Source organism: Kogia breviceps, chromosome 1 (assembly GCF_026419965.1).
Source record: "Kogia breviceps isolate mKogBre1 chromosome 1, mKogBre1 haplotype 1, whole genome shotgun sequence".
Classification (NCBI taxonomy): domain Eukaryota; kingdom Metazoa; phylum Chordata; class Mammalia; order Artiodactyla; family Physeteridae; genus Kogia; species Kogia breviceps.
This window is the reverse complement of record NC_081310.1, coordinates 87,320,180-87,347,703: the sequence shown is the minus strand read 5'-3', so window position 1 is coordinate 87,347,703 and position 27,524 is coordinate 87,320,180. Positions and strand designations below refer to the sequence as shown.

The 27,524-nt window shown below is 53.3% G+C and overlaps 1 protein-coding gene across 10 annotated transcripts in view; it reads left to right on the top strand.

Annotated features, from left to right (window-relative positions):
- Positions 1 to 25,935, top strand: part of ARHGEF11 (Rho guanine nucleotide exchange factor 11) — a 112,243-nt gene extending 86,308 nt beyond the window's left edge. For 4 of the 10 annotated variants that reach the window (XM_067038987.1, XM_067038971.1, XM_059054106.2 and 1 more), the window contains 27 exons: positions 364 to 406; positions 1,523 to 1,619; positions 1,779 to 1,901; positions 4,490 to 4,513; positions 5,646 to 5,790; positions 6,067 to 6,163; positions 6,951 to 6,980; positions 10,003 to 10,129; positions 12,859 to 13,038; positions 13,127 to 13,174; positions 13,397 to 13,584; positions 13,846 to 13,992; positions 14,273 to 14,352; positions 14,457 to 14,582; positions 15,151 to 15,268; positions 16,154 to 16,332; positions 16,905 to 16,980; positions 17,300 to 17,467; positions 18,288 to 18,378; positions 19,502 to 19,627; positions 20,072 to 20,133; positions 21,086 to 21,304; positions 21,643 to 21,999; positions 23,060 to 23,188; positions 24,132 to 24,379; positions 24,626 to 24,815; positions 25,409 to 25,935. In XM_067038987.1, coding sequence (XP_066895088.1) covers positions 364 to 406; positions 1,523 to 1,619; positions 1,779 to 1,901; positions 4,490 to 4,513; positions 5,646 to 5,790; positions 6,067 to 6,163; positions 6,951 to 6,980; positions 10,003 to 10,129; positions 12,859 to 13,038; positions 13,127 to 13,174; positions 13,397 to 13,584; positions 13,846 to 13,992; positions 14,273 to 14,352; positions 14,457 to 14,582; positions 15,151 to 15,268; positions 16,154 to 16,332; positions 16,905 to 16,980; positions 17,300 to 17,467; positions 18,288 to 18,378; positions 19,502 to 19,627; positions 20,072 to 20,133; positions 21,086 to 21,304; positions 21,643 to 21,999; positions 23,060 to 23,188; positions 24,132 to 24,379; positions 24,626 to 24,815; positions 25,409 to 25,467 — 3,477 coding nt within the window. In that variant the 3' untranslated portion in view covers positions 25,468 to 25,935. Of the gene's footprint in view, positions 1 to 363; positions 407 to 1,522; positions 1,620 to 1,778; positions 1,902 to 4,489; positions 4,514 to 5,645; positions 5,791 to 6,063; positions 6,164 to 6,950; positions 6,981 to 10,002; positions 10,130 to 12,858; positions 13,039 to 13,126; positions 13,175 to 13,396; positions 13,585 to 13,845; positions 13,993 to 14,272; positions 14,353 to 14,456; positions 14,583 to 15,150; positions 15,269 to 16,153; positions 16,333 to 16,904; positions 16,981 to 17,299; positions 17,468 to 18,287; positions 18,379 to 19,501; positions 19,628 to 20,071; positions 20,134 to 21,085; positions 21,305 to 21,642; positions 22,000 to 23,059; positions 23,189 to 24,131; positions 24,380 to 24,625; positions 24,816 to 25,408 lie in introns of all 10 variants that reach the window. The other 6 variants (XM_059054152.2, XM_059054144.2, XM_059054171.2 and 3 more) reach the window with 3 other exon arrangements.
- Positions 25,936 to 27,524: the final 1,589 nt, after the last annotated feature.

Below are 27,524 nucleotides of genomic sequence, written 5' to 3'. Positions count from 1 at the left end.
AGGAGAGGGGAAGCCCATCAAATCGCCTCATAAAGATTTCTCCCATGCTGCTAAATTGGTACCAGTCCACTTTTTGGAACCTCTCCATTCCATGCCTCTTGATGTCCTTGAAATAAGAGTGGGAAGAGCACAGGTGCCACCCTCGGAGTAGAGTCCCAACTTGCCTTGCCACCTCAGATTCCACTTCTCAAATCCCGAGCCTAGAATTCAGTTGGAGAGAGGTGAGTGGAGGGTAGGGTAGTGTAGGGAAAGGGGGAGAAAAGGTAGTGCTCTGGAGCCCTCCTTGCCTCTGCACAGTATCTCCCACATCCCCTGGGGGTGCGTGGATCTCACCACTTCTGCCCCGACCCTTCTGTCTTTTAGCCTCTGAGAGTGAAGGTCCCAGAGATGTTACAGGCTGAAATTGGTAAGTTGGCTCCTAGGACGGTTAGTCTTCTCTTGGTGTCCGTCTTGTTGTGCTGGGCCCTCAGGAAGGGGTGGGGGGTCGGGGGGACATAGTCCCTGCCTTGGGCAGCTGTTCTCAGATAGGGGGAAATAGGGACAGTTCCTCCAGAACTCCTCACGGTATCTTATGGACAAGCACAGACAGAACAGACCCTGCCTGGGAGCTTGTCGTGGGGAGACAAGACTTGGTTAGGAGACCGGGGTCGTTCCTACCAACCTTCCATGTGACCTCTCTGGGCCTCAGTCGGCTCATCTGTACAAAGAGGAAATTGGATTCCTAAGCCTGGTTGATCATCAGGATCCCTTGGGGAATCTTTTTTTAAAAATACAGAAACCAGTGCCTCACTCCACCCCACCTGCAGAGTCAGGATCTCTGGAGTATTTTTGTCCTTTTGTTTTCATTTGTGTGAGTTCCTCGGCTCAACACAGAGTGAGGAGCCAGGGAACGATGCAGCTGCTCTGCTCCCTTCTCACTCTCAAACCACGACTAGAAGAGCTGAGGCAGGTGGTAGAAAGAGGATGTCAGTCTGAGAGGCTAATCATGGGAGCTTTCTAGAGGTAATAGTTTGAAGCTGCCTTGGAAAAGAGGCACTTTACAGGCCCAGATGATAGGAAAGCTTATGGGCTCAGGCAGAGGGTGAATGTAGGGACAGGAGAGACACCTTCCAGTTTCTGGTGGGGAGTTAGGTTTCCTTGCCTTTTTCAGCCTTGCGAGCTGGCCCTGGGTCAGTGGAAGGAGAATGAGCCTCTCAGAGGTTTGCACATGATGTCAGAGGGCAGCAGCGTCTGGACGCATCCAGAGAGGGACTTTAATATTTCCCCACTTAATGGAGTGTAGAACACCCTGAAAATGTTTGTCCTTGCCTTGGGACTTGGATGTCAGGGTTCCAGTCCTGAATTCAGGAATGACCTGGTGGTAGGTCCAGGCCTCCACTTCCCTTGGTTAACAGGAGGGCAGGAAGCCAGCTTCCCCTCCCGGTGTCCCCAGGGAGCTAAGAGGCTTGAAGATGCTCAGCAGATATAACCTCCTCCTCCTGACATCCCTCCCCTATCTGTCTCCCCTCGGCTCCCACCGCAGACCTGCGCCTGCGGAGCGGTGAGGACGTGCGCACTGTTCTCTGTGAGGCTCAGGAGGCAGCCATGCCAGAGATCCAGGAGCAGATCCAAGACTACAGGTGCCCGGCACCCCCCTCCTGCTCTCTCCCCTGCCTCCTCACCCGTTTTCTTTCCCCTGCAGTGTGTGTGCATCTCTTGTGATGTGTGTATGTGTGCCTCACTCTCTGTCCAGCAATGATGTACATGTGTTTCTTTCTCTGTGTGTTTCTCTGGCTCAGAACAAAGCGCACTCTGGGGCTGGGAAGCCTGTATGGTGAAAACGACCTGCTGGACCTGGATGGGGACCCTCTCCGCGAGCGCCAGGTGGCAGAGAAACAGCTGGCTGCCCTAGGAGACATTTTGTGAGTCTCCGATCCACTTCTACCCCCTGAACATGCTGCACAGATTGACGTATTTTGTGGGTCTGTTTCCCAATGTCTCCCCCTCTTCCACTGCTTGACTGATCTGTCTTCTGCTGAAAGATGGGGAGAGTCCAGCCCTCCTGCTTCATTTCTCAGGCTGGAGCTGCAGGAATTTCAAGGGAGTTGCAGAGCCTGGGGCTACTGACAGTAATTTGGTGATTATGACAAACCACGGGCTCCAGGAATGCAGGGAGCTTTCTGCTTCCCCTCCCTAGCCTCTTCTTGACGGTTCTCCCTTTTTGCTCTAAGGTCATATCTGATGCTGAGTGTGAGAACCACGCTGTGATTCTCCAGGGAATAAAGTTCCTTCAGGAGGCAGGTGGTTCATGGGAAATTGAACTATTTTTAACTAATCACATCAGAGGACTAGCCTAACTAAACTTATTGAGAAACTTCTGGCACAGCTGCTGTGGTTGCATCTTTCCAGTCTTATTTTCTAAAAGTGTCCCAGGTGCCTGGGATGACTTTGTAGGGCCACTTGCAGGCTTAGAGGTAGATTTTTCACCCCAGTACTTCTTCCCACTCAACAAAAAAGTTGTGTGACTTTTTTTTTTTTTTGGCTGTGCTGCGAGGCATGTGGGATCTTAGTTCCCTGACCAGGGATCAAACCTGTGCCCCCTGAAGTGGAAGCGCAGAGTCCTAACCATTGGACTGCCAGGGAAGTCCCGAGTAGTTGTGTGACCTTGATCAAGCCATTTCATCTACCTTGGTCTCATCTAAAATGACAGAGATTGGGCTAGATTATCTCGATAGTCTCTACTAACAGTGATATTTCAATCCAGCAAATTTCTGTGGAGTCCCCACTGATGCTAAGCACTGTTCTAGGCTCCTGGATACATTAGTAAACAAACAACAATGCATGTGGGGCTTATGTTATTGTGGGAAGAGAAAGCAGTATATAATAAATAAGTAAATTGTATACTATGTTAGAAAATAAGGCTGGCGGGGGCGGGGGGAGTGGATTGCAATTTCAAATAGAGCCTCATCCAGAAAGTTACATTTGGGCAACTGAAGAAAGTGAGGGAGTCATCCTTGGAAATATCTTGGGGGAAGAGCATCCCAGGCAGAGGGAACAGCCAGGGCAAAGTAGGAATGTGCTTGACGTATTTGAGGAACAGTAGGAGACCAGTGTGGCCAGAGAAGATTGAGAAGCTCAGTGCTGAAGTCAGAGAGGTAACAAGAAGAGCAGCCTCGCAGAGCCTGTGGACGGTTTTAAGGTCTTTAGTTTTTTTCTCTCAGTGAATGAGGAGCCACTGGAGCTGTGAGAGACTCGAGGGTGGGTGGAGGGTGGTGGGAGAACAAGGAGGGGTTCCAAACAGGGAGATCAGTTACAGGAACCCACGCAGTAGGGCTCCGACCAGAGAATTGGCGATGGAGGGTGTGAAGAGAGGTCAGCTCCAAGTATATTTTGACAGTAGAACCAACAGGAGGATTTCCTAAAAATTGATGTATAGGATGTGAGAGAAAGGAAAACCAAGGAAGACTCCACAGTTCTTACCTAAACAACTAAAAGGACAAAGGTGCCATCAGTCGAGTTAGGGACAGTTGTGTGAGGGACAATTTTGTGGTAGAAAACTGGAAGCTCAGTCTCGGACGTGTCAAAATCTGAGATCTTTAGACATCAAACTGGAGATTTGAGTAGACAACTGCATAGATGAATCTGGCATTTGACAAGAGATCTGGGTTGGAGATGAGATTAGATGAGGTCCCACAGGGAGGATATATTCTTTGAAAACAGCCCTCTGACCCTCAGCCAAACCCTGAATCTTTCTGGGCCTTAGGTTCCCTAGCAGTCAGATGGCACTCATCACCCCAACCATGCGAGGGATGGTGGCAAAACCTGACCGAGCCTATTTGAGGTCGTAGGCACCACAGAGTTATGTGGGGTTATTATTGACAGCACAGGCACCCTGCTTATAAAGGCTTCTATTTAAAAGAAGGAAGCGCTAGCCTCATTAAATGGAGATATGAGACCTATTATTTTGAGTGGAAATATTATACGCGTAAATGGCTTAGAATAGTGCCTGGCCCATAGTGAGCATGCAGTATTAGTTGCTGTTACCATTAACCTCTTTTAAATAGGTTCCTCTGAATCAGGTCTCAAGGTATTATCTCTGTGCCCTCATCTTCTTTCCTCTTGCCTCAGTGTCAGCCCAACCCTTCTAATTTAGTTCTAGGTGGACACAAAGAGGAGCCTCTTCCTCCGTGATAGCTTCAGACGCTGAAACAGATACCAAGCAAGAAGCTGTATTTGCCTCATTCCCCTTCCTTTTAGCTGGAAGGACACCATCATCATCATCAGTCTGTGCTAACTGAGCCCCTTGGAGGAATGAGAACCCTCACCTCCTGAGCCCCAAGCTGGCTCTAGAGCTGAGACCAGGAGTCTGAGTCTGACCTTTTATCATCCTCCTCCCTTTCCTCACCCACTCCCTTCCTCTAGGAAAGAACCTACCCTCCTCCCAGTCTTGCACAGGCGGACGAGCCTCTGTCTTTGCAGTCTGAGTCATCTGTTCTTTCTTTTGTTCCAGGTCCAAATACGAGGAAGACAGGAGGTGAGTGAGTCTGTGTGGTTGAATCAAGGTGGGAAGGAGTGGGGTTGAGCTACTGGGCATTACATCTCTGCCAGTCATAGGGGAGTCCCTAGCTTCAGAGGATCACCGTCTGTCCAAGTTTAGTTTCCAGATGCCTGTGTAACCACAAGGAGGTCACGAGGTCCAGTCCCTGATACTCGGGGATCACTGCCTGGGACGTGGGTCTGCTCCTCAATGTGAAGACACCAGGCTGCCAGCACTCCCATTCCTGGCCTCCTCTTCTCCACCCACATTAGCCCTGTGTCTGCCTCCCCTCTTCTTTGTCGTAAACCACCGAAAGAAGGAGCAGTGATAGAATCAGCTTGTGTTAGCAGCACCTGCAGAGGGGAGCTAGGGTACAACACATTTCCTCTGTTGGCATATTTTTTTTTTTCCTTGAAGCCTATATACATGTCTCTTTGTTTCTCAATAGCCAGTGTTAAAATGAGAGTGCATTCCTTGAGCATGCACGCACTCAATAAGGGAGAGAAGATGGGGTTAGAAGTCTGTTTCAGAGAAGATGAAAGCCAGGGCCGAAACATTTGCTTCATTGAATCCACAAAGTGGATAATCTGTCTACCGAATTGAGAGGCAAATAACAGTTTGAAACACAGAGCTCTGGACAGTTTCATCTGTGGCAGTTGGAAGCTACTTGACAGATCATTTCCGTCTCTTTTTCTCCTTGTACTTGGGGTGGGTGGTGGCAAAGGCAGCTTACCTGGACTTTCAGGGGCCGGTTGGCACTTCTCCACATCCCTTTGCCACCCCACCCCTGTGTATATGCTTGAGGACATTAGCTGTGGGCCTCAGCTGTTGCCCATGGCTTAGTTGCTTATGTTTTGGTGAACTGATGCATCCTTCCACTGACCACTATCCCCTCGTTAGGAAGCATTCTGCGTAGGAAAAGAATACGATTTCTTCTGGGAGTCATGCCGGCCAAGACTTTTCTCCGGCTTCTGCCTGCTGTCCCATCTGAATATTCTGGGCCTCCCTCTGAATGCCCTGGCCCTTTGCCTCCCCACTAGGTGGTGGTGAGGAGCTTGTGTAAAGCAGAGTCCCAGTCCTTCCACCTGCTGGCGCTTTCCAATTCATCGCCCCCATTCCTCTTTTACAGTGCCCCCATGGACTTCGCCCTCAATACCTACATGAGCCATGCGGGCATCCGTCTTCGAGAAGCACGACCTTCCAACACAGCTGAAAAGGCCCAGTCCGCTCCTGACAAGGACAAGTGGCTACCCTTCTTCCCGAAGACCAAGAAGGTGACAGAGCTCCCCTAGAAAGAATCATCTCTTGGCACGGTTCCTGCGCTGAGGCAGATCAGGAGAGTCATTGAGAATCCCCAAACTAGAGCAGCCCTCTCCCTCCCTCCAGTCCCAGACCAGAACCAGAAGCAGATGCGCTAGATCAGATACAAGCATGAGTCTGCTTTCCAGTTGCTTGTTTAGGGCTAGTCATAGAGGCAGTAGCACGGTGACCAGTGGCCCAGTCTGGATACTGAGACCTTCTCCAAACCCTAGTGTCTCTTATCTCAGCAGAGCAGCAATTCCAAGAAAGAAAAGGATGCCTTGGAGGACAAGAAGCGAAACCCCATCCTCAAGTACATCGGGAAGCCCAAAAGCTCTTCCCAGAGCAGTGAGTATTTGGGGATCAAAGCCTTGGACAGGGACCTCGGCCCCTTCATAGGCCAGCATGTTGGCAGAGGGCCTTCCTGTGCTTCTGGCAGCCAAAGGCCCAAACAAACTCTGAGGTCGCAGCTTCCTCTCGGTGCTACTGCATTCTCCCCTTGCCACACCCAGTGACGGCTCCTGAGGTACAGGGAACTGCTTCAGAGCCAAGAAGGCTGAGCCAGTCCCTGGGTCTAGGAACTCAGAGACAGTTGTAGATACTGAACAGCCGTGCAGAGGAGTATTTCCCCCTTGGCAAGATTGCCCTGTTGACAGTCAATGCCTCCTTCACCTTCATCCATGGACTTGTCTGTCCTCCTGAGGGCCTGTGTGTTGGGAGCAATTATGGGCCCTTGATGGAGGGTTTCAATTACGCAGAACTAGGTAGAAAGGGAGCAGACTTGGGACCCAGAGGCTCCCCCCATGCCATCAGTAATCCAGACCTCCATGGATCCTGTCACCGATCTCTTCCCAGTTGTGTGTCATCTGTCTGGACATTGCTGCTGGCCCTCCCAGTCATTATCTTAAAACCCCAGTGTTAGTCTTGGGAACCTGGGAAAGGCCATGGCATGGGCCTCCTGCCTTTCCTGAAACAGCTGCCTTGGGGGAAGGGGAGAGGAGGGGACTCTACTAGATCAGCCCTGATTTTTGCCGCTACCTTTCATTTTCCAGCTTGATGTAATTTTTATTTTGACTCTTGAAACATTAATTTGACTTTTCATGGTTTACTTTTGTTTTTGTTTGTTTTCTTTTAGCATTTCATATTCCCTTGTCCCCTGTGGAAGGTAAAAGGACCATTTTCTTTGGGTTTTTCTTTGCATTAGCATTGAGTTTCCATTTCCCAAGTCCTGTCTGCCCTTCTTCCCCTCTCCTTCATCACCTCCTGTCCTGGCTCTCTTTCCTCCCTCCCTTTCCTCACTCCATTACTCTTGTATGTTCCTCCATGCTGCTAAAGCTCCCCATGACACAAACGCCTGCCCAGGGGTGCCTGCCCAGGGGCTCCTGCCCTCACTCTGGGCGCAGGACTCTGCCTACCTAAGGCAGGGAGGGAGGGGCCGGGCACTGCCCCCCGGCACGGTGAAGCTCCTCCTGGCAGTGCTGGCAGAGGCCAGCTTCTAGGCCCTCCAAAACTGGTCTACGGCCTGCGGCCTTTCTCTCATTCTGTCAGCTCTCCGTGGATGCAGCTCCAAAAGTCCAGGGCTCTATGTAAATGAGGGAAACCCTCGCATGTTGAAACGTCCTGTACAAGTTCCTCAGATTTTTGTTTTCAATTGAAATAATAATAAAATCCTCAGTTTTGAATGTTATATGGGGTTGTTTTTAGTACCTAATGGGTCTTCAGCAGTTTTGCCTTGGGGTATTTTCATTTCTATCATCTCCTTTGTTTAAGTCCTTCACTGTAGCACCTTCATCTCCTGACTCTTACCTTTGCCGGCACAGCGTCACTGCAACAGTTAAAGAGAATGACCCTAACATATGTATGTTAGAGGCCTAATATCTTCTAGAATCTATGTATCAAAAATAAATACATATATAACAGACATTAACCCAGAGGAGCTTAGAACCTAGAACTGGGCAGGTTCATTTTCCATCAGTGAGGTCCATATGCATACAATTAAAGTGATTAATATTTTCTAGGTTCTGTAGTAAATCAAGGGGAGAGATAGCAGTGAGATGCAATCAGGAAATTAATCTGTTGCTAGAATTCACTTTATATAAAGTGACAATTAAAAATAATGATTTTCAAAATTATTTTTAAAGTTAAATTCCTAGACTTGTTATGCTATTTTAAACAATATAAGTAAAGAAGTATTAGGGGGGGAAATAGTCTATAAAACAATGCAAAACATAAAAGAATGGCCTTGAAACCCAGGCCCTTAGTTTTTAACCCACACTTCCTCCCATCCACCCTGCATGAGGCAAGCAGCAGGCCTGAGACCGAGCAGCCCTGCCCAAGCTGCTTGCTTTGTGTCAGCCTGAGAGGGAACAGGAACACCCAGGGTAGGGTTGCTGATCCCAAGAGAGGATAAGGATGCTGGGTATTCACCATCTCTTTGAGTCATATCTTTCTATTGTCATTTCATGGTTTGATTTGATGTTCTCAAGTTCCCAGGACATCAGACAAGTCTGTATGCGTATCTAAAGACCAAACACCCACCAAAGCTAGAAAGCCTCAGTATTGAGAACCTTGCTGTTTAGGATCATCAGCTATTGCCCCTGTTTATTAGTGAAAGTATCTGATTGTTAGTGACATATAATTCACTTTTGTTTAGTTTCATTGTTATTCAGAGAATGGAGGAAGGGAGAGCAAAGGTTACTGATGAAAACTTTGCCCTTTTCAAAAACGCGTTCCTCTCTACATGTCTTTTTCCCCTGTTACTCTGGGTTATTCAGTTATACCAAATCTCAGGGCCACACCTGTTCCTTGTCACAGCTTAGGGTGTAACTATATCCCGAGAACTGGGCCTTTTCCAAGTGGCCCATGGGAGAGGGAACAATGGGCTCTGCCCGGAGGCATTCTATTATAGGATGTTCCCAGGCTCCCACGTCATCACCCAGCCAGGGATGCTCCGGGCTGTGGCTGCACAGCTGACCCAGGCTGCTGCAGTTGCCCCAAGGCCCAGATGCACATTCAATCTGGGACTGGCAGATCTGACTCAAGTCTCCAAAATGGGAGTGATGGTAACAGTCCCTACTCCTAACACATATACACAGCCACCTATTTTGCAGTTTTAGAAAAACATTACCTGCCTAAAGGATATGAAATTGTGAGCTTTGAAGAGACCAGCTAAATGTTTTTCTGTTTCCTCTGGCTTGGAAATTTTCTTACGAATCTCACATTTAGATACACAGGGAGATTTATAAGTTTGTATATGTCAACGTCAGAATCTCTGGTTAGTGTGGTTAGGACCAGGGCCTGGCGCCCGGGGCTGTTTGTCTTGCCTTCCCCATCCCATTATCCTTCCTGTTGGTCCAGGCAGAGCAGCATCTTTAGCCCAACTCCTGTTCTGACATCCTGGACCTGGAGCTGAGCTAATCGACTTTGAAGAGAGGAGCCACTGAGCCCCTGGGCCTGAGCTTTCTTCTCCAGGGTCTCCACATGTCATCACCTACGCCTTTTTACTCTCTTACCTGCCTTCTCTACTTTGAACAAGAACAGCTCTCTTTTGTCTTAGCTTTGAAAAGCATCTGGAATTTGAATGGCAGAGAGTGCATCTCTCCTCTGTTCCTCCTAAGACCCCCCTCACTGGTAATGGAGGGTCTGATTCTTTAATGATGGAGATGAAGAGGTGGGGGTGAGGGCAGAAAGAACAGAAAGGAGAGTCAAGGAAAACCAGAAACAGTGAACTCTAAAAGTAGTATAAATTTGAAAAGTGCTTGGTAAATTAGGCAACCTGGCCAAATTATACCAAGGTTGATGTGTTTTTGGTCTTCCTGGCTAACTTTTTTTTTTTTTAACACATATATGGCTCTTGGGAACAACCTAGTAACGATTCTCAAGCATGAGAATCACTGTAATAAAGAATGTAGAGCCAAAAGAAATATCCATAGCAAATGCACTTTCGAACCCTCTCATTTTGCATCTGAGGAAAGAGTAGCCCCCAGAAAGGTGGAGGGACTGCCCGTGCCACGCCACACAGTAGAAGAGCCAGGGCTCGTCTCATGTCTCCTGACCCTCAGCCCCCATGCTGTTCTCATCCATGCTTGCTCATCGCTGTCTTCTGGGCTAGAGGGGAGTGAGGGCCCCGAGAAGTCATCCCTGGACAGAAAGCAGAGTATCTTTCATTATCTTTTCTCTGCTTCCAGTCAAACCAGGCAACGTGAGGAACATCATTCAGCACTTTGAGAACAACCAGCAGTACGCTGCCCCAGAACCTGGGACGCAGCGACTCTCAACAGGAAGCTTTCCCGAGGACCTGCTGGAGAGCGACAGGTAGCAGTGGCTTGATGGGGCCTGCTGGCTGCCCAGGGAAGGGAGCGTGGGCAGGGTCCAGGGCTAAGGGTCAGTGCCAGCTACTAGTCTAGTCTACCCCACTAGACTGTAAGGCTCCCGCTATAGAGCTCTCTCCCTCTCCCCCAACCTTTCCCGCCTGGGTATGTTCAGAAGAAGACATACTATGTGCTGGTGATCAGGCCAGAGCAGGGGCCCTGACCTTCCAGTCCAAGAACCATATGCCTTTAAAATTTCCTTTGGTTTCACCCCCTGGCCACTCAGTAGCCTCCACCCCAAGAATGAGCTAGATGATGTTTATAAAGCAGCTAGTCGGGAAACCCTAAATGACAAGGCTAGAGAAGAGTACAGAGTGGGGTGAAGGGAAATCCTGGGCAGTAAGGAAGTCAGGCTAAAGACAGTCTGTGGTGCCCATGAAGGAGAGCTAGAGATGGGGTTCTGCTGGCTGCTTTAAAGGCAGACGGTGTAACTTGGGCATCAGATGTACATCTCAGCGAAGAAATAGAAAGGTCATTGATTCAAAACAAACTGCTCTTCTTTCAAGAAGAAAAAGGGGAATGGCGGCTGTGACATTGCTCACAATTCTCCACCTTTGGCCGGATTCTAAGAAGAGCCCTTCTCTGGTGGCGAAATGTACTCTTAGACTTGCTCTTGACTGTGGCATGACAGCCATCAAGTCATGTCTAAAATTCTGTAGCCAGCACTTAAAGTGAAAACTGCCTGTAGTCAGAAACATCCTTGCAAATTCCTTAAGTCACACTTGAGGTATATATAGTAAATGTGGTCTTGTGTATACAAAAATAGCTCCTGTGTACTCTGCTGAGCTGGACTAAAGGCAGACCCAAAGGCAAGTCAGCATGTAGCAGCCTGATTAGTCAAACCATTTTACCCCTGAAATAACTAATTATCAAACTGTAAGTCAAACGTTCCTGCTTATATGCAGGGTTACTCCTTTCTGTTTATACTAAGCCTTTATAAGCTTAATACTCATTAAAAGATTTTGCCACAGTGAGAATTAACAAAGATTTAGGCAAGATAAAGGTTAGATTTGTACTGGGGTCAGAGGTTGAGTTCTAATATTACTGAGTAAATTAAATATACAAATTATATGATTGCTGGGATAGGTGTGATCTTAACAGATTATCAAATGTACAATTATAAGATATACTATCAACATTTTGAGGAAATATTTGAGACCATTTGTAGACGTAGTCTTCAAGTCGTTAGGTAAATTTGCCCTGAGACATTCATTGGGATTCTAAATCTACTCTCAGCAGAAGCCTTTGGATTTGATGGTTATGAGTTCACTGACATCTTAGACAAAATGGCATCGGCAGCATGGTGGGTGAGAGATTGTCATAGAAACTAAACAGGTGTAAGAAGCCCCCAGTTCTAGACAGCAATAGTCTAGGAATTTTTGGCCAGAGGTGGGTTGTATGCCTCACTTCTTGGTGGGATCATTACTCATTTCTAGGTACTTGAAAGAAACCCCAGGAACCTCATTGCATGAGGTTTGTTGTGGTGCTAAGGTGACCCATTGTGGGGCACTGGTGAAAGTGTTTTGAGTTAGTCTGTGTTGGAATTGTTCTGTCAGACTTCAGGGGGTGAGTTCAGTAGGGCATCAGCTGGCAGTATGATTTCTAAGCCTGCAGATGAACCCTCAGGACCTGGGCAGGGGAGCGGCATTTGGATCCTCTGGCGGTTCAGAGAGACTTGATGAATGGAGACCAAGCCATTTGGCTCCTTCTCTGAAGCAACCTGCTGTGCTATTAAGAGCTCTCCAGACTCTCCAGGCCTTCTGTGGTCCTAGAGGCAGAGCAGGATGTAGATTAGTAATAATGTCAGCAAAGAACTAGCCCAGCAGGACCATGGGGGGGGAGGCACCATCCTGGGGCAGCTAGGGGTCAGAGATGCCAGCTGTCACAGGGCTGATGCACTGCAGGACTCAAAAAAGAGCAACACCCAGTCGTCAGTATCTCATCAAGCCCCACGGATACTCAGTGGCCAAGCATGGTAGGCCAGGGAGCAGGTTCCTGCCCATCAGTAAACAGGCCCCTGTAAGCACCCTCCCAAGCTCGTCTGCTCCCACGAGGGGACTGGAAGCCCAGGAAGGATGCTGTCAGGATAAGAATGGAAGAAATCCACAATCCACATCACAACTGGAGGGGTGGGAATTCAACAGCAGATAGAATTTTCTGATAGGCAGTGTGGAGAATACTAAAGAGTGTGTGAAGATGGTGCTTTTACTTCCCTGTTAAAAGATCTTGTAAAAGGAGAGATCCGCCTCAAGCAGAGTCCAAGGTGGGAGCCGACCTGTTCCAAAGCAGAGGGCCAGAGATGGCCAGGGGCAGGGAAGGTGGGACCTTGTTGTCCCTGGTGAGGGACTTTGGTGTCCACAGCTTTCCTGACGGGGACTTGGGGTCTTCGGCATCCGGACACCCCACAAGTCTGATTCTGTTAGTCCCAGATTTCACCTTCCTGTTGGGATCCCTTCCTGACCAGTCACAAGGAAGTTGGGAGGCTCTGTCCATGCAGCTGGGCTGGGGAAAGGAAGGATTTTGTAGCAGAAGTGGTTTGTCTCTGAGTAGTATCTGCCACCGGGAGTTGGGTCTGGTGTTTGGGGTGGGAGCGCTGAGGCACCCCTGAGATGGGGCAGCAGGTCAAAGCTGGCCAGATATAAGACCCCAAGGTCTTTTGCCTTCTCCATCCAGTTCTCGCTCAGAGATTCGCCTGGGCCGCTCTGAGAGCCTGAAGGGCCGGGAGGAGATGAAGCGGTCCCGGAAGGCAGAGAACGTGCCCCGTTCTCGCAGCGACGTGGACATGGATGCGGCCGCAGAGGCTGCCCGCCTCCACCAGTCAGCCTCGTCCTCTGCCTCCAGCCTCTCCACCAGGTGGGTGGGGCTCAGGGGCTCAGCCCGCTGATAGCTTGGAGGCCGGGCAGGAGCAGAGGGTTGCTGAGAGTTGACATTCTCTCCACAGGTCTCTTGAGAACCCAACCCCTCCCTTCACCCCCAAAATGGGCCGCAGGTGAGTGATGGGTGCCGTAGCGCCTCTGTTAGGTATCCGTGTCCCAGCCATGCTCAGCTGCCCCCGCTCCCCTTCCAGGGGCCGGTTGGTGGTGCAGCTCCTCTTCGTGGCCCGCTGGCTTCCCATGGGCCCCGGGCAAGCAGGGTGGGCAGGAGGCGGAGGGACAAACCCCGTGTTTTAGTTTTTCCTCCGTGTGATGCTGAGCTGCCTGTTTTTCCCCAGGAGCATTGAGTCCCCCAGCTTGGGGTTCTGCACAGATGCCCTCCTCCCCAACCTCCTAGAAGATGACCTGGGCCAGCTGTCTGACCTGGAGCCAGAGCCCGACGCCCAAAACTGGCAGCATACAGTGGGCAAGGATGTGGTGGCTGGGCTAAGCCAGAGGGAGATTGACCGGCAGGAGGTCATCAACGGTGAGACTCAGGCGGGAACAGGTGCAGAGCGCCTCAGGTGCAGATGGTGGTAGAGAAAATAGTGGGGGGCCTGGGGGCGAGAGCGGACGCATTGTGGTTCCTGTAAGGGCCACCTCAGTTCTGGCCCCTGGGGAGAGAGAAGTTGACGCAGCATCTGAAACCAGCACCAAAGGTGGTTTGGAGGTCACAGTAGTGACGAGATCCTTGCTGACGGGCTTTCCCTCTGTCTTTCTGCCCCTTCTTGTCACTGCCCCCGCTCAGAGCTGTTTGTGACAGAGGCTTCCCATCTGCGCACACTCCGGGTGCTGGACCTGATCTTCTACCAGCGGATGAAGAAGGAGGGCCTGCTGCCCCGGGAGGAGCTGGCGCGGCTCTTCCCCAACCTGCCCGAGCTCATCGAGATCCACAGTGAGGAACCCACCCGCCTGCCCCCTTCCCTGGCCAGCCTTCAGGTTTCTGCCGCAGCTCTGCCCGCATGCCAGGACCCCCTGTGCAATTAGCCCCCAACAGTCCTCTTTGGTGAGAGAACCTGACATGCAGCCTGAACATCAGCATTCCAGCCCCCCACAAGTGAAGTGACTTGAGACCCTGCCCCACGGCCCTGCCGTCAGATCCCTCTTCTCTCGTCATGAAGGGCCTGGCCATGCGGCTCAACCCCAGGCACTTCTGTCTTTTCTCCTTGCCCCAGATTCCTGGTGTGAAGCCATGAGGAAGCTCCGGGAGGAGGGCCCCATCATCAAAGAAGTCAGTGACCTCATGCTGGCTCGGGTATGACCGCCCAGGCCTGGAGGAGGTGGCAGAGGAGGTCGGGGGGAGCAGTCCCAGGCAGGGGTGTGAGGCCGGGGCCCTGTGGTGTCCTTTCTGCCTCTCAGTTCGATGGCCCCGCCCGGGAGGAGCTCCAGCAGGTGGCCGGGCAGTTCTGCTCCTATCAGTCCATTGCCCTGGAGCTGATCAAGACCAGGCAGCGCAAGGAGAGCCGGTTCCAGCTCTTTATGCAGGTACGCTCGGCCTCCCCTCGTTGCCGCCGAAAGCAGCCAGTTCAGTCATAGCTCACTCAACAGTGCTGAGGGGGACAGTTAACCGGCTTCACCCACAATCTCCCAGACTCCCCTCCTGGCCCCCAGCTCCAGGCGCTTGCCCTCTTCTCTCTACAGGGTAGGGTAAACGGCAACTTGCTGCTCCATCCACACCCTCCCCAACGCCCCCTCTTCAGAAGCACTGACACATCCTCGCTCTCAAGATGGAGACACTGGACTGGCCATCAGAAGGCCCCACTCACCTACCAGTGCCTGTATTTACTTAGATGGATCTCAGTTTCCTTGTCTAGAAAGTGGGAATGATACCTGCTTTATGTGGCTTATTTGACCATATCCCCTTCTTGGGCTATTGTCTTCCTGCCCCCACCAACCTTTCCCTAAATACTTAAGCAAGAAGCTGCCACCACCGTTTCTAAGTGATCCCCTGGGATTAGGACCTATTCGGCATTTGCACAATCCTCCGTGTCCTGAGCTCACAGCCAGCTCATAATCCAGGCTAACGTCTTCCTCTGTTCCTCCTTCTGTCTAGGAGGCTGAGAGCCACCCTCAGTGCCGGCGGCTGCAGCTTAGAGACCTCATCATCTCTGAGATGCAGCGGCTCACCAAGTACCCACTGCTGCTGGAGAACATCATCAAGCACACGGAGGGTAGGGCTCACAGAAGGCTGGCGCTGGGAGGCAGCAGCCCGCGGCTCAGACCCTGGTTCTAGCACTGACTTGCTTTGTGTCCTTAGCAAGTCACTTGACCTCTCTGGTCTTCAGGGTCTTCATCCTTGTGTTGTTATGGTCACTCTCAAAGAACGTAATGATTGTAAATGTGCTTTGGCAAAACTAAGGTGCTCAGCAGCAGAAGGAGGTGAGGGCTGCCTCTGGCCTGTGTGGGGCCTCTGTGCAGACCAGGGGGAAGCATCTGAGTGACACAGGTTAGCGCACAGAGGGCACCTTGGCACCTCTGAGGATTGTGGTCCCACGCCAGAGGCTGTGGCCAAATTTTAGCCCTGTCGATCCCCCTGCTGGACGTCTCTGTGCGATGTGCAAAAGATCCAGCCATGCGTGCTTACTCCACAGGAGTAGGGGACCATGCTGAATAGGGGGGTCTAACCCCAGGTTGTCACTGTCCCTGGGATCCTGAGCAGCTTTCACCACCCTCAAGTTTGGGATGTTGGCGTCAGTGTGTAGAAATGTGAAGAACCACAACCTGATTTGAACAGGTCTTCCTAGAGGGAGACACCATCACTGTCATCACCCACAGTCCCTGTCCCCGTTCCTGTCCTCCACGCCTGTAGAGTGGCTGTGGTCCAGGCAGGAATTCCCAAGAGCTGTCGGTGTCTTCAGAGCCATGGTCTGAAACCCGAGGACCCTCAGTGTAAGTTATCCTTACGATTGAGGTCCAAGTTAGGCAAGGGTGGTGTATCTATACCCATCCCTGCTGGTTGGCGACTGGCCAGTGGCTATTGGTAGCCAGGCATTCTCAGGCTCTGACAGACTTCTCAGGCAGGAGCCCTCACCACCTCATCTCTGCCCCATGGGTAGGTGGCACCTCTGAGCACGAGAAACTCTGCCGGGCCCGGGATCAGTGCCGGGAAATTCTCAAGTACGTGAATGAAGCAGTGAAGCAGACAGAGAACCGGCACCGTCTAGAGGGCTACCAGAAACGCCTGGATACCACCTCCCTGGAGAGGGCCAGCAACCCCCTGGCAGCCGAGTTCAAGGTAGGAGGCTGAGGCTGCAGCGTGGTCAGCCCCACTTGCGCACGTACCTCTTGGGCACCCTTAGGAGCAGAGCTCCGGTCAGGACCGGGAGAAGGTGGAGGGGAGGAGACCTGAGCCTGTCTGTGATAGGATGGCGCGCTGGGGGCTCTGGAATACACACAGGCCCGGTTACCATTGTCACCCCATCCCAAGATAGACAAGGGCAGAGAGCCCTACCATAAAGACCAGATGTTCAAACTCAGTCTGGGAGAGCAGGGGATGGGAGTAAACTCAAGGTAAAGGTGAAGGTCATTTGGGAGAACGTAAAGCTGAGGGAAAGGGCAGGTAAAGCAGAGTGATCCTAGGAGAGTATACAGCATGTAGTAGGGGGTAGAGAGACCCCTGCCGGAACCATCGGCATATCTCCCAGCACAGCACGTGGCACGTGACTTTGTAGTTGCCTTTTTACTTGTCTGCATCCCCCACAGGAGTGTGAGGGCAAGGACTACTCCTGTTCACCACTGACACCCAGCACCTTAGCACAATGTCTAGGTTTTCAGGTACTTGTTGAATAAATGGTGTCTCCTTAACAGAGTCTGGATCTTACAACCAGGAAGATGATCCATGAGGGGCCCCTGACCTGGAGGATCAGCAAGGATAAGACCCTGGGTAAGTGCCAGGGAACTGGGGCCAAGAAGGAGTCTAGGGCACTGCCCCTGGGCGCTTCCCTCTCTGGATCATAAGCCCTGTGCCCGGTGCTCTAAAGGGATGGTAAGGAGGCAGCTTGAAACACGACTGGGGATGAGAGCTCAGGGCTCCTTAAGCACAGCACGGGGAGGAAGGACCAAAAACAAAGCAGTCAGAGGTCACCAGACTCCAGGGCTTCCTAGGTCCTGGAGATGACTATCCAAGAGCCTCTGGTACCCCATGTGTTAATGGGGGATGAGTGGGCAACAGAGAACACCTCACAAGCACCACACCCCTCCAGACCTCCACGTGCTGCTGCTGGAGGACCTCCTCGTGCTGCTGCAGAAACAGGATGAGAAGCTGCTGCTGAAGTGCCACAGCAAGACAGCCGTGGGCTCCTCGGACAGCAAGCAGACCTTCAGCCCGGTGCTCAAGCTCAATGCCGTGCTCGTCCGCTCCGTGGCCACAGGTACCCATGAGGAGACAGTCCTAGCTGGCCCACACCCCGGGGCCACGGGCCCTGTTACTCGTGTCCAGCGAGCACTGGGTGATGCGGGGCCGATCCGGGGCTGTACAGAACTTATCAGCCCACCTGTGTTCCTTTCCTCCTAGCCCTGACTCATTGAAGCAGGAGGATGTGGTCCAGTGTGGGGTAGGGTGATGGGTAGGATGGGGACCAAGATGAGGGAGGACAGTGTGGTTCAGGCAGGATGGGATATGGGCGCTGAGGATGAGGTAGCAGAATTGGGCAGAGAAGAGCAGGACAAGCCTTCCTGCTGCAAAAGTGACGGGCAGAGCTCGCTTGCAGAGGACGGACGCACCCACAGTGCAGAGCCTGGTCCAGTGCTCAGAGCATTTCAGTGGGAAGCAGAGTGTGTACAAGAAGGGCTCTGGAGCGAGAGCCAGGCAACCAAATTCTCTGGGCCTGCTTTCTTCATCTATAACATGGCAGGTGATATCTGTCTCTTGGAGGGGGGGTGTAAAGGGAGGATGCATATGATGTAGTTTTATAAACCGTAAGCACCATACACCCCTCAGCCTTAGCTGTTTGGAAAGCGAGAGGTAATGGGGGTGGCTGTGAAGATGGCATTAGGGGACCCAGAATTGCCTCTGTCCTCTTTGTAAACGAGCCCCAAGTGCTTCTGAGGACCCAGGTCCGTCTGGTGCTGCATTCTTCAGCCGGCTGAGGGTGAGGACTTCAAGTCCGCACTCTGTCGCCTTGGCTCAGGCTGCAGTCATGCCTCTGACACCCCCAATGCAGACCCTTCTGCCTTCTCTCTCTCACACAGATAAACGGGCCTTCTTCATTATCTGTACCTCTGAACTGGGCCCACCCCAGATCTACGAGCTGGTGGCATTGACGTCATCAGACAAGAACACGTGAGGATTACCTGATGGGGGGTGGTGGTCCCATGTCACTGCCGTCCCCTTGGGACCAGGGTGGTATATGAGGATGTGGACGGGGAGGCCAGGGCTGCGCCCCAGAGCATTCACAGGACAGGGCCTTGAGCGGGAGTGGGAGATAAGACAGGCGTAGAGAGGTTTACAGTGTCACCGCCCCTGACCCCATGAGCAGGCCTGCCCTAGGGAGGAGGAGTCCCCAGCAGTCTTCCAGCCTGTCTGAGTCTGCTTTCCTTTCTCTGGCCCCCCTCCTTTCCCCTGGGGTTTTTCTTCCCTTCCCCCATCAAGCATTGCAAATGCCCACATTCTTCAAAGGCGTTTGCCTCCAGGACCCTCATCCCCACCCAGGGCATTCACTCACCTGTATTCCCGACAGTGGCCAGCCAGAGACAGCGTGGCACGGTGGGAGGAGATAGGTCGAGTCAGGCAGTTTCTCAGGCTCCGGGTTTTCATCTGCAAAATGTGGATAATGCTACCTCTTGAGAGTTATTTTGAGAGAAAGGAGATATAGAGGGACTTCCCTGGTGACACAGTGGTTAAGAATCTGCCTGACAATGCAGGGGACACGGGTTCGAGCCCTGGTCCAGGAAGATCCCACATGCCGCGGAGCAGCTAAGCCCGCGAGGCACAGCTACGGAGCCTGTGCTCTAGGGCCCACGAGCCACAACTACTGAGCCCGCGTGCCTAGAGCCCATGCTCTGCAACAAGAGAAGCCGCCACAATGAGAAGCCTGCGCACCGCAACAAAGAGTAGCCCCCGCTTGCCGCAACCAGAGAAAACCCACGCACAGCAACGAAGACCCAACACAGCCAAAAATTAATTAATTAATTTTAAAAAATGAGAGATAGATATAGAATGCTTAGCACAACGAGTAACAGAGGGTTGGTGTTCAGTAATTGGTAGCTGTGAGTAATGTAACCCAATGTGAGCAGCCAGTCAGGACTGCAAGGAATGGGGGACCCCGCTGGGCAGAGGGGTTCCTCAGAGCAGGGCCTGGCGAAGGGCTTCGCAGCTCTGACGCAGGGGGTCAGTAAGGGGAGAGAGGCTGTGTGCCTCCATCCTGTTCTCACCACCAGTCCTCTCTGTTCCTGCTGAGCAACAGATGGATGGAGCTCTTAGAAGAGGCCGTGCAGAACGCCACCAGGCACCCTGGAGCCGCCCCAAAGCCAGTCCACCCGCCGCCCTCAGGCCCCCAGGAGCCAGCCCACCAGAGCCCCACACCCAGCAGGTGCTCAGCCCTCCAGGCCCCCTCGCCATCCCCACTCCAGGCCACTTGTTTGCTGCTTCTAAGCCCTTCCCCCCTGGGGATGGGCAGACGTCAGCGGGCGGGTGGGGGAAGGTCCCCTCACATCTCTGCCTTTGTCCCCGTCTGCTCTCCCCCTGCAGCCCCCCACTCAGCTGCAGTAGAGACTGTGCCGGAAGTGGGGTGGGGGGTATAAGATCGTGACCGGGAGAAGCTTGGCCGACACCTCCCCTCCCCTCCAGGTTGCCAGCCAGACGGCAGGTGCCGAAGTCTAAACCCCTCCCTCCTTGGGCCCTGCGCCTTCATTGCCCATCCCAACTCGGGAGGCCAGAGTGGAATTTCATGACACAGCCACCTCCTCCTGGCTGGCAGAGAGCCAGAATTCCCAGCAGGCCATCCTCTCTCACCCGTGGCTGTTTCTTCCCTCAGGGTAGGACTGGATGACTCCGAGGTGTTCCGTAGTGAGCCAGAGCCTGAGACAGTACCTGGAGGTAAGTCCCCTGAGCTGTCTTTGTGGGAGCCCAACCCAGTCCATTTTCTGCAGGCACAGTAGGGAGGTGGTCAGGTGTGCCTGTGGGGGTGATGGGAGAGGGCCGTCGGGGCCAGAGGTGTGAGGTTTTGATAAGAGTAAAGAAGAAACAGAGTGAGGAAGAAAGAGTCTGGAAGAGGAAAGAGAACAGGCTGAAGCGAATGTGGACCAGCTCACTTGAACAGAGCTCTCAGCCTGGGCTCTCTGGGTGCCAGGTATCAAGCAGGGGAGGAGGAGAGGGGCGGTCGGGTCCGGGGGTGCCTAACGGAGAGCAGAATGCACTCAGATCTGCAGGCACAGGAGTCTTGTGGGGGCAGGGGTAGGGAGCCCAAAGGGCTGAAGATAACAGTCACCGGGATGGGATTGGCAGGGGCGAGAGGGTCTCAGACAGAATTCTCATTGAGTTTTTATGTGAAATAACTTAGGGTCTCATGTTTAGAGAGAAATCTCCCCGGTGGGCTCCCTGGCTGGGTCCCTTTTCTGTTTCCTTCTGCTTAGAATGCTTCTCCTAACTCCTGTACCCACTTCAAGTCTTGGTGCAGGTGTCAGCTTTACACCAGTATACCTTCTCTGACCACTCGGTTTAATACCAGCATTCCTGATCTCCCACACCCTGCGCTATGTTTTCTTCCTTCCTGTAGCACTTCTCTAATTTATTTAGACAATTTACTTACCTATTTTATTTTTCTCTATGTCCGTCCACTAGAATTTAAGTTCCGTAGGGCAGGGATCTCTGTTTTATTTACTGATGTATGCCAAGAGCCTGGGACAGTGCCTGGCCATAGTAGGTGCTCAGTAAACATTGTGGAATCAGCCAATGTTCCCAGCCCCTTGAACCCAAAGCTGGGCCTGGGATCAACCCATAAGTGCCCTCCCTCTTTCCCTGTCTTACACTGTCCTCCCATCCAAAACAGGCACTGGGCCCCAGCAGAGGGTCAAAGGGAAGCACCCGGTCCTGCTAGAGGGCTCCGAGCAGGAGGGCAGCATAGAAGAAGAGGAGCTGGGTACCTTGCCTCACCCTTCTGCCTCCCTGGATGGAGAGAACAGGGGCAGCAGGACAAGGGACCCCATCCTCCTGCCCCTCCCAGGCCCTCTGTTCATGGAAGGACTCGCCGATGCAGCCCTGGAGGACGGTGAGCGCCTCGTGGCCCCAACCGTCAGCCCCCGGTGCCCCAGTAGCATGGCCATTGTGAACGCCATGGCAGGCACCCCACTCTCTTACCTGCTCAGAGGCTCTCCCTGTTGTGTTTGAGGAGACATGGATGCAGAGAGACAACTGTCATTCCTCCCCCCCCGCCCCCACCAGCTGGTTGGCCAGAGTCCCCCAGCTCCACCCTGTGACTGAAGCAGTTTCACCAAGATGGCTGTGGGAGAGGGGAGCAGTGGCCCTCCTGCCACCTCTGCACCCTCCCCCCACTGGCGAGGTGTGTAGTCCTGTTTCCAGGAAGCCATTGCCCTGTTTCCCCTCCAGTGGAGAACCTGCGGCACCTGATCCTGTGGAGCCTGCTGCCAGGACACCCCATGGACCCACAGGCTTCTGGGGAGCCCGAGGACGACCTGACTCCTACACCTTCAGTCATCGGCATCACTTCTCACCCCTGGGACCCAGGCTCCTCGGGGCGAGCTCCCACTGGGAGTGAAGGGGACAGTACCCGGCTCTCAGGGCCAGAGCGGGGCCAGCAGGAGGACATGTCTCTCTGTTCTCTGGAACACCTGCCCCCAAGGACCAGAAATTCTGGGATCTGGGACTCTCCTGAGTTGGACAGGAATCCAGAGGAAGAAGCTTCGAGCACAGAGGCAACAGGAAGTTACAAAGTTGTGAGAAAAGGTAAAATAAATTGGGGTGTCCACTGGGGAGACACATGCCCAATTTTGCGAGGGTAGCGCTGAGTCTTCCAGATGGCTACTTCCTTCCCCGCCTCTATCCTGCAAACCATGTGTGCAGAGGCTCGTCCAGATCCTGGGGGAAGGAGACATGTTGCTATCATGCAAAGGCTTTGGGGTCGGACAGCTGAGGTGCAAAGTCCTAGCTCCGTCGCTTAGTACCCGTGTGACCTTAGGCAAAAAGCTGAATCACCTCTGGATGTCATTCTACAATATAAGGACATTACCACTGCTTGGCACAAATCAACTGTCAATAAAAGTTTCTGCTAGCGTTTTTCACTGCTCTTCCAGTTCTAAGGAAACGTGGGGCTCTTCTCAGAGCTTCATTCCCAGAAAGACAAGGGCAGGTGCTTGCAGCCGGTCACTCCAGATAGCAGCGAAGGAATTGGCGTGTAGCATGGAGGTGGCAGCGGGACTGGAGGTGGAGCCAAGACTAGGGGCTGAGGACAAGGCTGGGGAGATGCGTGGGGAGTGTGGGGCTGTGGTGAACGAGCAGGGACGTAGGGAGGGCGCCCGGCTTGTGGAATGCCGTGGACGGTAAGACACGAAAAGCCAAGACTGGCTGGGATGGGGGCTCAGGGCAGGTTTGTCTGGCCGGAGCTCGGGAAGAGTCAGCTGAAGAGAGGGCAGCCTGGTCTGCGGAGTGCAGCAGGAAAGATGAACCGAAGCGCGGGATGCTCTCGGGGGGGTTGAGGTGGGGGCGACCATGTTAGTGCTAGGGGGTCTCCATTCCTCTCCTAGTGCCCAGCTCCGCCTCCTTTTCCAGGAGCATTTTTCTTGCCATCTGCCCAAGGTGTGTGCTCTCTCCTGGGTTTCTGGGACCTGACCTCCCTTCTCTCTCCTCTGGTGAATTGGTGGAGCGGCTCTCTGTAGCTCCCTGGGGTATAATCATGTGTGATCTTGTGTTCACTTTGTTCTTCCCTTTTTCTCCACCCCCGCTCCCTCCCCCCTTCCTTCTCCCTCTCCTTGCTACTCTCTCTCCCTTCCCTCTCCTTCTCTCTCAGTCTCTACTCTCCCTGGTGGTGGTGTCGGTGCAGCTGAGGTGGCAGGCAGCAAAGTTGTCCCTGCACTACCAGAGAGTGGCCAGTCAGAGCCTGAGCCACCCGAAGTGGAAGGCGGAGCAAAGGCTGCGGGTAATGAACTTCTCCTTGGAGCCAGAGACAGGCCAGGGCTAGAATGCGGGCCCACGGGGGCAGAACTGGGCTTCAGGTGCTAGACCCTTGCCTGCAGTCAACGTGGCCACACACGTTCGTACATACTCCCTGAACTGTCTGGAACGGGTGAGGAGTAGGACGTGGGCCTGAAGACGGGAGAATAGACCCTGTGCCGGCCCCTCGCCGAGAGCGGCGCAGGCCCCATTCAAAGCAGTAAGGTTAAGCAGCTCTGCTTAGTCACGAAAGGGGGCGGGGAAGCCTGGCCCAGGGCCCAGGGCCTAGTGTCCTTAGCCTGACATTCTGAGCCACCCCTCCCCGACATTAGCCACCATCCAGTGTCACTGTGGAAAAGGGCTTACGTGGCCTTCCAGGCTCCTGGGCACTTACCTATGCTTACTGCCCTGTCAGTCAGCTTTACGTCCTTCTCCGTGTGTCCCCGACCCCCTCTGATGAGTTGAGGTATCTCGAGGATCGTGAAATAGATGGCAGTTGGGGCAGGGCACCGTGTCGAAGTTCAGCAGCAGAGCCTGAGATGGGGCAGAGTGAAGGAGGCTACCGCCTGCTCTTTTTCAAAAGTGCCTAAAACCAGCCCACACCCTCTTCACCCTTCCTTCAGGGAATGGGAGCCACTCCCGTTTCCCAGAAGAAACACAGCCACCCTGTTGCCCCTTCTCCCTTAACTTCCACCACTAAGCATCTCCCCTGCTCTGGGCCAAGCTGAGCAAAGTCGCCATCTCGAAGGCTCTCTGGAGGAGAAGGGTTTTGGGGAGACTGGTAGGCAGCATGAGTCCAGCCTACTCCGAGCTCGTCTGCAGGATGGCTTCCCTGGCCCCATCAGCCGGCCTGGGGAACACCAGGGGAGCGGAAGATGGCTTCTACTTCCTCTGTTTGCCTCCTAATCGCTTTGTCTTGCTGGGGACAGGGAACTGCTTTTACGTGAGCATGCCAGCAGGACCCCTGGACTCAAGCACTGACCCCTCAGGGGCACGCGTGGGCCCCTCCCAGCCCGATGGCCTCCCTGCCTGGCAGATGGCGCCTCGGCCAGCGCTGCGGGAAGGCAATGGAGATCAAAGGCGCCCGGGCCGCTCTCCCCCCAGCCTGGCCCTCAGGGACGTGGGCGTGATCTTCCGTACCATAGAGCAGCTCACCGTCAAGCTCAACAGGCTCAAGGTAAGGGCTTGGGACCCTGGAGGCCTCAGTCCATTGTGCCGAGACCCGTCACCCACGCAAGTGAGCTACACAGCGTGTCTCCATGGGAGCCCTAGATCCTGGCCTGGGGCTCTACCCTCAGCCCACCCAGCCACCCTCAAGCACAACCCATCCCCTGGACCCCACGGATAAGAGGGCATTGCCCCTTCCCCAGGGGCTCATGAACAGAGGGGCTTGAGAGCAGATGTCCCTCTACAACTCTTTCAGGACATGGAGCTGGCCCACAAAGAGCTGCTCAGGTCCCTCGGGGGAGAGTCGTCTGGTGGCACCACGCCTGTGGGCGGTTTCCACACAGAGGCAGCTAGATGGATAGACAGCTCCCTGTCCCCTCCAGCCAAGGAGCACCTGGCCTCTGACTCCAGGGACAGCCGCGAACTGGGGCCCTGCCCTGAGGACGGTGAGTGAAGTCCTCCAGGGTTAGGGTGGGGTGTGCAGGGAGAAGGCCTCCGGCTCCTGAGGAAGCACTGCCATGCAGTGTGAGGACACGGAAGGGGGTTCTGAGAAGGGGCCTCGTCTCCCTCTGAGTACAGTTCATTCCCTCATTCCCTCAGCTTCAGAAAGAGGTCATTTTAGGGAAGGCCCACAGAAGCTCCCCTAAAACTGGGAAACTTGTAACTGAACCCTCTTTTCCCTTGGGTTATGGAGATGACAAACCAGGGGGAGCCTCGTCTCACATCTGAAACCTGTTCTTAATAAGTGGTTCAGAAGCAGATTGTGTGGGCCAGGGCCACGGCTGTGTTCCAGCTCAGGAAGACAGACCCATACCTACCCGTGGGCTTTGGGGGCCGACAGAACAGAAGTGGGGTTCAGTAGGCAGCCCTTTTCGGGCCACACAGGAAACTCCAGGGTTTCTGGAGGAGGAGAATGCCTTGTCACAGAAGGATGGCACTGAAGAGCTGCTCTCACAAGCCTGAGGACTTTCCAGGCGAAACACAGAGGGAGGGTCATCTCAGAGGCCAGCCCCTCACTGCCATCCCCACATCCCTGCAGGTCCCAGCGCCCCACTGGAAGACGGCCCGGCGGACGCGGCCACATCCCCAGGACCGTAGCTGTCCAAACCACCGAATCCTCCGCGTCCCCACTCCTCCTCTAGGGACTGGCCTGAGGCAGGGCACAGCGTGGGGAGAGCCCACACCTCCTCCCCGAGGTGGAGACAGGCGGTTGAAGAGACAGCTCCAGCCGAGACCCCAGGGGGGAGATGCGCATGTTGCTTGGTCTGCTCAGATTGGAGTCAAGTTTCAGTGTCTTTTCCCCTCCCTTCAGCCCAACCCTTCAAGGCCTTGTGTCTCCTAAGCATGCTGACTGCATCCGAAAGGCCCCCCTCGTCCCATGTACGTGTGCGCGCCTGTATGTGTGGGTGCCCTCAGACAAGCCAGTGCGGGTGAAAGGAGGCGGCTCCAGTGTAAATGCACTTTCTTCCTCCCCTCCCTTCTCCACATGACCCCAAGGCTGGGGTGGGTGTCTCCACCTCTCCTCTCTTTGTCACTTTGGTTTCCTATAAATATGTATGTATTGTATGTGCATCTTTGCTATTGTAAATAACTTCAACCTTTTTTGTTTCTGATCCTGGCGTGCCGAAGGCAGTTACAGAGGGACTGCTAAGGGAAGAGGAGGTTCACTTGTATCTCTTTGTTAGCAGCCCAGCTCCAGGATCAGGGCCCAAAGGTGGAGCCAGCCCTGAGCGCCCTGGCCCCCGCCCTGTAGGCAAGAAGGCCTCCAGCCTACCTTCTACAGCTCGGTGCTGAGCTACTCCCTCCCTCCTAGGACTTCTCATCTTCGGGGGAACTTCTTACCCCACCTGTGTCCACCCTGCCCCACCCTCTCCCTATAGAAAACCAGTGTATCAGGTACAGAGCTGAAAACTGGGCCCCAGGGAGGGGGCGGGTAGAGGTTTGAATGCTGGAGTCCCTAAACTAACCTAGGACCATCCCCAGGGGCCACCACAGCCTTGGCCTCTATTACCACATCCACTCCACTCCCCACAGACTAATAGAATATACACACTGTGCTAGGTGTATATATACATATATATATATAAATATATATAATATATATAAAATACAGATATGGAAATGACTGTTTTGCTGTTAAAATAATGTATACTCTTTTATTTTCTTCCTTTCATGGTTAAGATTTTTTTTTAAGAAAAGTTAAATATTCTTCAACTGTGGTGGTGTGTGTGTGATTCTTGGAACTGCTGTGATCAAAGGTATTGTGGTTGTTCCCTCTGAGACTGACTGGAATTGACTAGAGGGAACAGAAGGCAGCCCCAGACCCAGGCCTTGCCATATTCTCTCCCGAAGTTCCAGATGTGCACTTCACTGAACTTCAGACTAAGCGATACAGCCCCCACGGCCAGAACACGAAGACAACGCGCGCACGCGCTTACCCACCCGCACGCACGCACGCAGTGGCCCCAGAATCAAGAGCCCTCGTGAGCTGCCCTCAGTGAGCTTCAGGACTTTAAAGGCAATACACAGGGGAGGGTCATCTCAGAGGTCCAGTTGACAGCAACTGGCCAGTTGCTGTCATCGGCCCTCTGTGTCCTCCCACAGGCTCCAACACCCCCTGGAAGCAGCTCATCAGACGTGGCCACACCCCCAGGACTGTAACCACTCAAACTGCCTCTCTTTGCCCTCATTGTTGGACTGAGGAACAAATTCTCTTTCCCCCCTAATTAATGTTTTCCCTCCTAAACCCAACATGATGCCGAGTGCTGACCTTGGGACCTTACAGTCTAGTTGGGCATCAGAATTAATACACGCTTCGTTCTTGATAAAGTGTAGGGGTGAGGACAAGAACCGTACGGATCCACTGAAGCTTTAGAAGGCCTCGGGCAGGGTTAACTGGAGAGGCTAGCAGTTACTGGAGAGCACCTGCTACGTGGTCAGTGTTGGGAATTCAAAGAGCTGCTCCCTGCAGAAGCTCAGCCGGCCGCCAGAGGCTGAGCAGCAGCGCAGGTGGTCAGAGGCAAAGAGAGGACTCTGAGGGCCACGGAGCCTCGCAGAGAGGCAGTGCTGGCAGGGAGAGCAGGGCTCTGTCCAGGCAACAGAAGGGGAGTGGCGGCCGAGAGGATGTGACCAGAGGTGCAGGAGGGACGCTCCCC